The following is a 13,701-nucleotide window of genomic DNA, read 5'->3' on the forward strand; positions in this document are numbered from 1 at the left end:
CTAAAGGAAACCGCCAGTGATGCCTTTAGGCTTCACAGCCGGTTTCCTACTGCGCATGCGCGAGTCACTTTCTGAATGGTCTCGTCGTCTTCTGGGAGACACACACAGGTCCCAGAAGGATGACGAGGGGAAGAAGGAGGGCTTGAGGCAGAAGAAGGAATTGCGTAACTTCGCCGCAGCGAGGTTAGGACGAAAGTATACCTTTTTAGACTTCAAAAAGGGTAAGGGAAAAAAAAAAATAATATAAAAATATATATATATATATATATATATTAATATATCAAGGCTCGACAAATCCCGGGCGCCAGGTCGCCATGGCGACTAGAAATAGGGTCCTGGCGACTTGAATTGGAAGGGGGCAAAAAAAAAAAAAAAATTTTTTTTTTTTTTTTTTTTGAGCTGGGGCCATCTGGTGGTGAGCCGTTGGTATTACAAGTTATTACCACCAGATGTGAGCTGGCGCCATCTGGTGGTGGCCGTTGGTATTACAAGTTAAGCATTACAAGTTAAACAGCAATTCTAATGTTGTTTTTTCACTATTTTCACTGCCATCTTCTTCCCTCTAATTAGAACCCCCAAACATTATATATATTTTTTATCCTAACACCCTAGAGAATAAAATGGCGACCGTTGCAATACTTTCTGTCACGCCGTATTTGCGCAGCGGTCTTACAAGCGCACTTTTTTTGTGAAAAAATGACACTTTTTTTCATAAAAAAATTAAGACAACAGTAAAGTTATCCCCAGTAAATTCATACCCAACATGTCACGCTTTAAAATTGCGCCCGCTCGTAGAATGCCGACAAACTTTTACCCTTTAAAATCTTCATAGGCGACGATTAAAAAAATCTACAGGTTGCATGTTTTGAGTTACAGAGGAGGTCTAGGGCTAGAATTATTGCTCTCGCTCTACCAATCGCAGCGATACCTCACGTGTGGTTTGAACACCGTTTACATATGCGGAGGCTGCTCACGTATGTGTTCGCTTCTGCGCGCAAGCTCGTCGGGACGGGGTGCGTTTTCTGGCTCCTAACTTTTTTACCTGGCTCCTAGATTCCAAGCAAATTTGTCAACCCCTGTAATATATATATTAATTACACAAAAACTAGGGGATGCTGGGGTGGTCTTTAGTTTAATACCTAGTTGTATATTGGGTTGAACACCACTGTAAGTGCTCTTAATTGAGACAAGTACACACTATAGAGTGATATGCTTTGTGCATATTTCATGTCTGAGGTTTACAACCACTTTATTGAACCTTTAGTGCAAGAATGAGGCTTTAACTGTAAAATGAGCCTCAGAAATTTCCTGCAAAGCTGAGGATATAGACAAAGTCTGCACTGCTGATTTTGCTACTGGTCTTCAGTAATTTGGTTACCAAGTGAGGCTGGGTTCACACTTGTCCGACAACGGTCCTACATTGGGAGCTCATGTAGCATGACGTGTGAAAATCAATGTTTCCCTATGAGAGCTGTCTTAACTGGTCCTACACAAGTCGGTCCGACTTTGAAAATGCTCCCTGTACTACTTTGGTCCTACATTGATCCTACTTCAGCCCATTGAATATCATTGAAGTCGGACCAAAGTAGGAGCCTTGTCCTAACCATCTGACTTTTGACATCCGACTTGTGATTACAGCAGCTGTAAAAGGAATTTATCTCACTCTGGGATTGTTTTGATTGGTCAAAGAACAAGTCAGACTATCACAAAGTCGGATCAAAGTAGTATCCTGTTCATGAAAGTAGGATGGATGTAGGACCAATGTAGGATCAATGTAGGACCAATGTAGGATCAGTGTAGGACCAATGTAGCAGAGCAAAGTAGGATGAAAGAGGATTTCTGGTTCCCAGGCGGAAGGCCTCTCTTGGCAACCAGTCCATTATAGGCCAAGCAGCCAGGCCTTATGGATCTCATGTGTGCAAGGAATGTCTAAAGCTGTGGACTGATTTACATAATGCAGCCGTAGGTGTATTTCTAAAAGGATGCTTTCATATACATACACATCAAGAGAAGCAAGGTGCAGGAAAGGAATTGTAGCAATAAAGTGTGGTTTAGAAGGTGACTAGGTTCTCGGCGAGAACATACACAAGAGAAGCAAGGTGCAGGAAAGGAATTGTAGCAATAAAGTGTGGGTTAGAATGTGACTAGGTTCTCGGCGAGAGCAGGTATGAAGATTAAGACAGAACACTGTATATTTTTAACAATATAAAGATTGAATTCCAACCCTGTATGAGGCATACATATTCGTTGTAAGCGTTGCTTTTTTCACAAAAAAAAAATACAATACCTTTTCTAAACATTCCACATAGACCTATGTCTTATTTCAGTTAACTCGCAGTGAGGAGGCTGGATGCATTATAGGATAAAAGAAAAGAAATTCAATGACCAAGGCTTGTCTCTATGCTAAAGCTTTAATTGAGGTTAGAGGTGGGTGGAAAGTGAACAGGAGTTAAACAAAACCGTCACAGCTGGTGGCATGTTAACTTCATGGAATGACGTGGCGCACATTGTAAGAAAGTAGCTATGCTCTGAAGAAAGGAACACTAGAGGAAGCTTCAGTTTTGGTTTAAAGTGGACGTTTAGTAAAAACCAAACTATTATAAGCAGCGCTAATACTAAATACATTTATAAACCTAAATTGCAAATGTTGCAATAGTGATTGTGCATAAAAATGACCTGTAAAAATGCAATCTACAAATCCATACAAATAACTTGCGAACGTGCCAAAGTATGTGTGCACAAAAATCAGCCTGTAAAGAGCACACACCTGCAAATCGATGTGTAAAAGTTCATATAACTTTCAAACAATCCTTTTTAAATAGATTAAACTGACTTCCAACCATCCAGAAAGTGCATTGTGAAATGCAGATGAGAAAAGGATCCGTCACAAGCAAGAAACACTCGACATGCGCATCTTGCCAAATGTGTTGGTCCATAAGTTATAATGTTTGTATGCTCATGTGTTATGGCAGTAAGAGCAGCTCATCTAATAAAAAGAGGTTGTCACTCAGCCACAAATCCCAGTGTGTAGCTCAAAGAAGTACAAAAAATAGACTGCCATAGTGATGCCCATCAAGCTTTTAATAAAAGTAGTAAGAATTGCCTCCACATGGCTTGTAATCAATACAGATTGTATGCAACACAGATTAAACTTTCAGCAAGCTGTTCACTCATGTATAGCTGCAAAAGTCAGCGACGTGTGCGTGATGTCATCACAGGCCACTTCCGACACGTTTTGTCATCAATGATGTCTTCGGGGGCACAGGCCAAGAGAACCTAACCTAATGCTAAACCTACTCTCGGCCACATTCTAAGCCTAATCTATCTAGCCTTGTAAAGAAATATCTCTATAATTGCCAGTTCTGCAGCCGCTCCGATCTGGTTTCCAGTGGTGGATGCTGTGTGCAGGAGAGAACTGACAATGGCTGGGAAATTACATCACCCATGGAGTTACTTTGGGGCGTTTCCATTGTCGGCTGCCTCTCCTACACACTGAAGCCACTGCTGAGACCACAGCGGCTGCAGAACAGGTAAGTATAGAATATTTTTTTTTCTTTACAGGGTTAGATTTGGATTAGAATGTGGCTGAGAGTAGGTTTAGCATTAGTTAGGTTTTGACTACTCTTCCACTTTAAATTAGTTTAAAGTCCAGCCTGTGCTTTTCCGGCTGGGCTTCTCCTCTGGGTCACAGAAGTGCAACTCGATTTGCACTCCTGTGACCCGTTTTCAGCGGAAAGCGGTCTGAAGTCCACTCTCTGTTGACATCACTGCCATCAGTCAGGGCAGCGCGTCATCACGACTTCCCAAGTCGGGATCCGCCAGCTGCCCTGATTGATGGCAGTCTCAGCGTATCGGCGAGCCGCTGAGACAGCCTCTCCATGCCCCTTCATGGCTCAGCGCTCAAATAAAAAGGAAAGAGACAGTCAGCCTCTTTCCTCTCGGGGATCTGTGAGAACCGAGCCAGCGGCGATGTTCGGTGGCTCTGTTCTCAGTGCACAGACGGCGGGGGACAGATGGAGCATCGGTCTGATGCTCAATCCACCGAGGTGAGTATAAAACTAAAATAAAAAATAAACCCATACTTCTCCTTTAAAGTCAGAAGTTTTTTTTATCTTAATGCATTCTATGCATTAAGCTAAAACACCTTCTGTGTGTAGCAGCCTCCCCAGCACCCCCCTAATACTTACCTGAGCCCCATCAGACACCTGAGACACAGCAGTGGCACCATTGGCTCCTGCGGCTGTCAATTAAAGTCAGCCAATCAGGAGAGAGGGGGTGGGGCTGAACGGAAGCTCGGTGTCTGAATGGACACACGGAGCTGTGACGCGGCACTTAACAGGAGGTAGGGGCTAGGAGCAGCAAAGAGGAACCCGAGAAAAGGAGGATCTGGGCTGCCCTGTGCAAAACCAACTGCACAGAGCAGGCAAGTATACCATGTTAGTTATTTAAAAAAATAAACAAGACTTTACAAATCACTTTAAAGTGGAGGTTCACCCAAAAACTTAATTTTTAACATTAGATTGAGGCTCATTTTGTGAAGGGGAATCTGGTGTTTTTTTTTAAATCGACGCAGTACTTACCGTTTTAGAGAGAGATCTTCTCCTTCGCTTCCGGGTATGGGCTGCGGGACTGGGCGTTCCTATTTGATTGACAGGCTTCAGACGGTCGCATACATCGCGTCGCGATTTTCCGAAAGTAGAAGAACGTCAGTGCGCAGGCGCCGTATAGAGCCGCACTGACGTTCGGCTTCTTTCGGCTACTCGTGACGCGATATATGCGACCGTCGGAAACCTGTCAATCAAATAGGAACGCCCAGTCCCGCAGCCCATACCCGGAAGCGGCGGAGAAGATCTGTCTCTAAAACGGTAAGTACTGCTTCGATTTAAAAAAAAACACCCGATTCCCCTTGACAAAATGAGCCTCAATCTAATGTTAAAGCGGGAGTTTACCCGAAAAACAATTTTTAAGTTGGAAGAAAATAGAAGAAAATACACTTTTTACACAGCATATACAAACTGCAAAAATTTTGGTTCATTCATTCTTTACATTTTATTCAGTAAAGACAGAGAGAAATTTGCTGTAGCCCTATGCTTGACCCATTAGTCTTAAATCTAACCGACCGCTGCAAAGTTAGAGATGTTTTAAACTCCGAGCATTGGTACGGCCCAACGTTTGTTCATGTGCTTTAACAAATGATGATTTTACTATTTAGTAATGGTTGATACTGGGGAGGTCATTTCCTGAGTAAATATAACAGTGATTACTCCCTTACTATAATAGTATTATTATGGGAGTCATTCAATGGCTTTAGTGTTGTGCTCATGGTCTGTAAGGATGATAAGTTGTAGTTATGGTTGTGTGTATGTTGGAGCTGCATGGATTGTAGGAGTGGCCCGTGGTGGGTCTAGTGGTCGACACTTCATTCTGCTCCTTTGTTGGTTTCTCCTGCATGTAGTGCTAGCCATCAGTCCCTGCCTCTAAAGCACTGTACACACGATCGGTTTGTCTGTTGAAAACAGACCGATGGACTGTTTTCATCGAAGAAACCGATCATGTGTGGGCCCCATCGGTCTTTTTTCCATCGGTGTAAAAAAAATAGAACATTTTGTTAAATATTTCCTATGGATAAAAAAAATGATGGGGAAAAAAACGATCGTCTGTGTGGAAGTCCATCAGTCAAAAATCCACGCATGCTCAGAATCAAGTCGAAGCATGCTCTGAAGCATTGAACTTAATTTTTCTCAGCACGTCGTAGTGTTTTACGTCACTGCGTTTTGGCACGGTCGGATTTTTGACTGATGGTGTGTAGGCAAGACTGATGAAAGTCAGCTTTATCGGATATCCGACGAAAAAATCCATCGGATTAGATTCCATCAGATATACGATCGTGTGTACGGGGCTAAAGGGTGGGCCAGTGTCCATTTATTTAGTGATTGCTTGTTTTTTAAATGAGTTCCATGGCTATAGCATACACTTTTTCATTTTATAACATCAGCATTGAATGGCAACACAAGCAGTAGTTTTTATTGCAATCCAATATAAGCTTAAAGAGGAACTGCAGTTTGCTCACATAATTTGTAATAAAAACATCTTTGCCATTCTTAAGCTTCCCTCCAACCACTTTGCATATTATTTTATATATACTGTAATTCTGTACTTGACAAATATGCTCCAGAAATCTCCCCCCACTGAGTCTGGCTGCATCCATTTTAACTGCGGGCACCTGAAGCTGCTGCCTGTTCACTTCCTGGATAAGCACAGAGGCACACCTCCAGCTCTGAAGCTCTCATTGGCCCTCTTATGACCCCTCACCCTCCCTTCCTGGCAAACTCTCAGGAGAGAGAGAGAGCTGTGCATGATGTGATGAGCTCAGGCTAATGACCAGACAGGAAACGGGAAGTGGGCTGTATAAGGTATTTACTGGCAGAAAAAAAAGCTTTACTATCTAGAGTTAAAACAAAAAGGGCAGAAGATTTAATAGAAAAGTAAAAAAAAATGACTGCCGGTCTGATTTAAATTTCCTTTCATGTTGTGAGTTCTGTCTGCTAGCTATCGTTTTCCGCAACTTCCTGTGTTTCCTGCATGTCCTGCAGCTACTCTCCTTTTACTTTCTAGAGACTACATACCCCATACCACCTGCTTGCAAGCACTGATAAAGCTCCACCTGCTGATTCAAAAGGAGATTATAGAATATTAATATTGCAATACTTACTCCACTAAATAAAATAATAACACCATGTTATTTTGTTGTGAGTATAATAAATGCCAATATGTACAAAATAACTATAGATTCCCTTAAAGTATTGACAATTTAAGTAACAACTGTAAGCAAGTCAAGCTATGTCTATACAATACTGCTTTATAAGTACTGAGGTTATATTGTACAATGACTTTGGGTTCCTGTGTGCTAACACTTTGTTCTTGTTCAACAGCTTAGCTTATCAGAGAATGAGCTGGGAAGCATTAAAGAAGTCAATTAATGGTCTCATTAACAAAGTCAACGTGTCCAACATTGGGAATATTATTCAGGAGATCCTTCAGGAAAACATAATTCGTGGGCGGTATGTACTAATTCTATGGCGTGTGTTTTTTATTTTATGTTTTTATTTTTTTTTTTCCTGCAGGGTGTTTTTTTTATTTTATTTTTTTTTTACATTTTTAATGTGACAGTTGCAATGTAGAGGTCCTACTGATTTAAAGCTAAATTTAACTTTTAGGGTGCATTCACACTGTAACGCGGCGTATTTTGCCGCGATTTGTTAACTTTTTTTTTTTTACAAATGATTTACATTGATGTCTATGCCGAAAGCTGCCTGAAAAAAAGGGTCTGGGACTTGTTTTCAGGCAGCAGGCGTACAGCGTTTCGGCGTTTCGGCGTTTGGCGTGAGATGTGAACCATCTCATAGACATCAATGGAACTTCGCCCCTCCAGCGGCACGAGCGTCGCGCTTCAGGCGTATATACGCCTAGGTGTGAATGCAGCCTCAAGCTTAAAGGGGTTGTAAAGGTAATTCCCCCCCCCCCCCCCCTAAATAGCTTCCTTTCCCTTACCTCATCCTTCCATTTTGCTTTTAAATGTCCTTATTTCTTCCGAGAAATCCTCACTTCCTGTTCTTCTGTCTGTAACTCCACACAGTAATGCAAGGCTTTCTCCCTGGTGTGGAGAAAGCCTCTTGAGGGGGGAGGGGACGAGCAGGATAGTCAGGACGTGATCTACTTTGCAGATAGAGAAAGGAGCTGTGTGTTAGTGGGCGTCCTGAGACTCCTGCTCGCTCCTCCCCCTCAAGAGGCTTTCTCCACACCAGGGAGAAAGCCTTGCATTACTGTGTGTAGTTACAGACAGAAGAACATGAAGTGAGGATTTCTCAGAAGAAATAAGGACATTTAAAAGAAAAATTGAAGGATGAGGTAAGTGAAGGAGGACTGCACTAAGGTAAAGGAAGCTATTTAGGGGGGGGGGGGGATTTCCTTTACAACCCCTTTTAAATCTGGTAAATGCATTCCAAGTATAACAAAACAGAATGTGTTTTAATGTCTTGCAGTTTGTTTTCTTTCTAGAGCCCTGGAGGAAAAGCCTGTCTTCTGTCAGCAGCTGAAGGGTGGTACCCTTGTTCTCTGTGTGGAAGAAGTAGTTTCTAAGTGGAGGTTCACCATGCCCCAAACTGGGTCAAATATATAGCTCCGTAATCGGCAAAGCTCAAGTTCCTGCCTATTGTAGAACTTTGGCTCTGACCTAGCAGGGTGTGTGTGTTTGGACCTCTGCAGAGAGATCACTGCTTCCTCACACACAGCAAGGGTCTCACTATGGAACATGCAGACAGGGGACTGGCCTTTCTACTCAGAATGTGGCTTCTTTCTAAAGAAAAATGCTTTCATCATTGTTTGTTTTGATGCACCTATAATGATGTATTTAGCTAAAAGTGAAAATTAAATTTGACTTATTGGTTTGTACAGTGTGTGTGTGTATGTATGTATGTGTGTGTGTGTGTATATATATATATATATATATATATATATATATATATATATATATATATATATATATACACACACACTGTTTTACAGACCTTTTTTGAGGGCTCATACACATGGATGTGAAGTTATTTCTATTCAGATCCACAATTATTATTTTTTGCATTTTGGTCCACCTCTTATAGCTGCCTATACCAAAATTAGGTAAATTCAGTGTGCATACAGCCTTAACCACTTCCAGACCCGCTCATGTACATTTACGTCGGCACTTTAAAGATGGATATCTCGGTAACGGCAACAGCTGCTGCCACAACCGAGGTATCCATCTTTAGTGCCAACGGTCCTGTACACGATAACGGCGGTCTTCGCGGCGGATTCGCCGCGAGATCGCTGTTATCGGTGCTCTCCCGCGCCCTCCGCCGCTTACCGGAGCCGTCGGTAGCGGCGGAGGAGATCGGGTCCGTTCGGCTGTTCACTGGGGTTGCGAGTGAAGGAAAAATCTCCTTCACCCGTCCTCATAGCTCTGCTGGGCGGAAGTGACGTCAAAACGTCAGTCCCGCCCAGCCTCTTAAAGAAACATTTTTATTTTTTTTTGTCATTTGAAAAAATGACAGTTTCAAATTTTTTTTTTTTCTTGCATTTTAGTCTAAATATGAGATCTGAGGTCTTTTTGACCCCAGATCTCATATTTAAGAGGACCTGTCATGCTTTTTTCTATTACAAGGGATGTTTACATTCCTTGTAATAGGAATAAAAGTGATCAAATTATTTTTATTTTTTTTCAGTGTAAAAAGTAATAAAATAAATAAGAAAACAAAGAAATTTTTTTTTTTAAAGCGCCCCATCCCGACAAGCTTGCGCGCAGAAGCGAACGCATACACGAGTAGCGCCCGCATATGAAAACGGTGTTCAAATCACACAAGTGAGGTATCGCCGCGATCGTTGGAGCGAGAGCAATAATTCTAGCTCTAGACCTACTCTGTAGCTCAAAAAATGCAACCTATAGAATTTTTTAAACGTCGCCTATCGAGATTTTTAAGGGTAAAAGTTTGACGCCATGCCACGAGCGGGCGCAATTTTTAAGCGTGACATGTTGGGTATCATTTTACTCGGCGTAACATTATCTTTCACAATATATAAAAAAATTGGGCCAAATTTATTGTTGTCTTATTTTTTAATTCAAAAAAGTGTTTTTTTTTTTCTCCAAAAAAAGTGTGCTTGTAAGACCGCTGCGCAAATACGGTGTGACAAGTATTGCAATGACGACTATTTTATTCTCTAGGGTGTTAGAAAAAAAATATATAATGTTTGGGGGTTTTAAGTAATTTTCTAGCAGGAAAAACTGTTTTTGTCTTGCAAACACCAAATCTGAAAAACACCTAAGGTCTGGAAGTGGTTAAAGGATCACTAAAGGAATTTTTTTTTTTTAGCTAAATAGTTTCCTTTACCTTACTGCAGTCCTGGTTTCATGTCCTCATTGTTCATTTTTGCTTTGAAGTAGCTGTAATTCTGCTGTGATCTCCACACTTCCTGCTTGTCTGGCTCCTTATAACCACAGTACTGGGAGCTTTTCACGGTGGTCTAAGCTGTCATTACTGTGTGTCTAAAACTTAACAGAACCAATCAGATTCATTTTCAAAACAAAACACTGCCCTGGATTTGTTTGTTTTTGTTCTGTGTGTCTCTCTAGTTCACAGGAACATGAAACCGAAAGTGAAACTGCAGGCACATTATATGATTGAATTTAATCTATTTGTAATCTTTTTTAAAAGGAATCAGTTAACTTTTATGTCTCTATACCCTGTAAACAGTCATTTCAGCAAAAAATTTTTTTTCCTTTAGTGACCCTTTAAAGCATTTGTTATCCCACCACTTCATATTCCTGATATGTTCCTGCTGTATTACGTACACTGTATGAGAAAGTATCCAGTTCTCTTTGCATTTCCTTTGTGTGAAATCCCTGGTGTTCTGGCCAGTCCTATTAAAAAACTGACCACACTAAGCAGGGGAGCTCACTGTGGTCAGTTCTTTAGCTATACTGGGAACAGGGTGTGCTTTCCTCAAATGATCAGACTTGTCCTGACATGCCCCCGCTGCACAGCCATTCACTGGCAAGCTCAGTGTGCTGCTGCTTCCTCCTCCTCCTCCTCGTCCGCCTCCTCTCTTATGCAGCTGAGAACAGAGCGAATGTGATCACTTTTTTATATATATATATATATATATATATATATATATATATATATATATATATATATATATATATATATATAAAAAAAAGTATTTATAATGTGTTGTGCGTTTTCTTTTTTTATATATACAAATATGTTTTGTCTTTTATTTCTTTTTTTAACTGCATAGGTTGTTTTACAAGGTGGTTGTTTACAATCACTTTAAGCTCTATTGTTCTAAGCTCACCAAAGAACATAACATTATACGATTAAAATTATAATCGTATGAAAAAAAAACAGACTGGTTGTATTGAAGTAGATGAATTGACCATAGAGAATAATGTGATTTCCACTGTCATGCAGTGCAGCGTGAAGGCAGACTAAGGAGAAATCGCACTAGTGTGAACAGAGCCTTATACGAAAGCTTGGCCTTTCATTGAAAGGATTACACTTTATTTTAAATGTTTCTGTTTTGGTTGAGAAGTTTGTTTTAGGTAGTCTGTCAATGAAAGTCATACATTCATTGAACTTTCCCTGTGGAAGCATTGTAGTATCATACAGTCTAATGATTGTTGACTTGTTAAGAAATGTTCTGGTTATTTGAAGTCTGTACTTGGTAACTAGTTACTGCAGCAAGTAGGGGTGCAACGGATCAAAAAACTCACGCTTCGGATCGTTCCTCGGAAAAAATATCTCCCCACTGTAATATCCACATCTCTCCCCCCCACACTGTAATATCCACATCTCTCCCCCCCACACTGTAATATCCACATCTCTCCCCCCCACACTGTAATATCCACATCTCTCCCCCCCACACTGTAATATTCACCCCCCCCCCCCACACTGTAATATCCACATCTCTCCCCCCCACACTGTAATATCCACATCTCTCCCCCCCACACTGTAATATCCACATCTCTCCCCCCCACACTGTAATATTCACCCCCCCCCCCCCACACTGTAATATCCACATCTCCCCCCCCCACACTGTAATATCCACATCTCTCCCCCCCACACTGTAATATCCACATCTCTCCCCCCCCCCCCTACTGTAATATCCACGTCTCCCCCCCACTGTAATATCCACATCTCCCCCCCCCCCACACTGTAATATCCACATCCCCCCCCCCCCTGCAGACTGTAATATCCACATCTCCCCCCCCCCCCGTAATATCCACATCTCTCCCCCCCCCCCTGTAATATCCACATCTCTCCCCCCCCCCCCTGTAATATCCACCTCTCCCCCCCCCACTGTAATATCCACCTCTCCCCCCCCCCACTGTAATATCCACCTCTCCCCCCCCCCCCCACTGTAATATCCACCTCTCCCCCCCCCACTGTAATATCCACATCTCCCCCCCCACTGTAATATCCACACCCCCCCACCACTGTAATATCCACATCTCCCCCCCCCCACACTGTAATATCCACATCTCCCCCCTCCCCACACTTTAATATCCACATCCCCCCCCGCAGACTGTAATATCCACATCTCCCCCCCCCCCGTAATATCACACCCCCCCTGTAATATCCACATCTCCCCCCCCCCCACTGTAATATCCACATCTCTCCCCCCCACTGTAATATCCACATCTCTCCCCCCCCCCCACTGTAATATCCACATCTCTCCCCCCCCCCCACTGTAATATCCACATCTCTCCCCCCCCCCCACTGTAATATCCACATCTCTCCCCCCCACTGTAATATCCACATCTCTCCCCCCCCCCCCACTGTAATATCCACATCTCTCCCCCCCCCCCACTGTAATATCCACATCTCTCCCCCCCCCACTGTAATATCCACATCTCTCCCCCCCCCACTGTAATATCCACATCTCTCCCCCCCCACTGTAATATCCACATCTCCCCCCCCCACTGTAATATCCACATCTCCCCCCCCCCACTGTAATATCCACATCTCCTCCCCCCCCAACTGTAAAATCCACATCTCTCCCCCCCCCCCACTGTAATATCCACATCTCTCCCCCCCCCACTGTAATATCCACATCTCCTCCTCCTCCCCCCCACTGTACTATCCACACCTCCCCCCCACTGTACTATCCACACCTCCCCCCCCCACTGTACTATCCACACCTCCCCCCCCACTGTACTATCCACACCTCCCCCCCCCCCACTGTACTATCCACACCTCCCCCCCCCCCCACTGTACTATCCACACCTCCCCCCCCCCACTGTACTATCCACACCTCCCCCCCCCACTGTAATATCCACATCCCCCCCCCCCCACTGTAATATCCACGTCTCCCCCCCCCACTGTAATATCCACGTCTCCCCCCCCCCCCTGTAATATCCACATCTCCTGCAGTGGCGTCACTAGGCCGAAGCCGCGGCCATTCCTAATGCTATGGCCGCGGCGGCAATCCGCGGATCACATTGTGTGCCGAATTGAAGGGGGTGACCCGTTCGGATCACGGATCAACTGTGATCCGAACTTGCACCACTAGCAACAAGGTTACCTGTAGAATTGGAATAGCGATGTTAAAATCTGCTGCAGTTCTGTATACAAACCAATCGGCTTGCAGGTTTTTTGTCAAAGCTTAATTGAACAAGCTAAAGTTAGACGCTGATTGGCTCCCATGCACAGCTGCACCAGATTTTACACTCTAGTTTTAGTAAATGAGCCCCAGAGTGTCTGAGCATATGGATCCAGATCTTGTACTGCCTTTATCTTGTTTAGGCAGCGTAGAGCAGCGTTTCTCAACTCCAGTCCTCAAGGCGCCTCAGCAGGTCATGCTTTCAGGATTTCCATTATTTTGCACAGGTGATTTGATCACTTTCACTGCCTTAGTAATTACCACAGCTGTTTCATCTGAGGGAAATCCTGAAAACATGACTTGTTGGGGCGCCTTGAGGACTGGAGTTGAGAAACACTGGTGTAGAGAACAAGATAATATGCTTATAGGAATGAAAATTTAAATGCGCCTATCTGAAATCAATAGATTTCTTTTTTTTACATGCTTTGAAATTATTTGAAGCAAATTTTATTAAATTCCAGGAAAAATCAATACACCATATGGCCTTAATTTACAGCAAAACAATTT

The 13,701-nt window shown here is 43.0% G+C and overlaps 1 protein-coding gene across 1 annotated transcript in view; it reads left to right on the forward strand.

Moving 5' to 3' along the window:
- The window catches only part of CWC22 (CWC22 spliceosome associated protein homolog), a 123,988-nt gene that overhangs the window by 18,123 nt on the left and 92,164 nt on the right, over positions 1 to 13,701 (forward strand). The window contains exon 5 of the mRNA XM_040357646.1: positions 6,933 to 7,061. Coding sequence (XP_040213580.1) covers positions 6,933 to 7,061 — 129 coding nt within the window. The remainder of the gene's footprint in view (positions 1 to 6,932; positions 7,062 to 13,701) is intronic.

The sequence above is a fragment of the Rana temporaria genome, chromosome 6 (genome assembly GCF_905171775.1).
Source record: "Rana temporaria chromosome 6, aRanTem1.1, whole genome shotgun sequence".
NCBI lineage: Eukaryota > Metazoa > Chordata > Amphibia > Anura > Ranidae > Rana > Rana temporaria.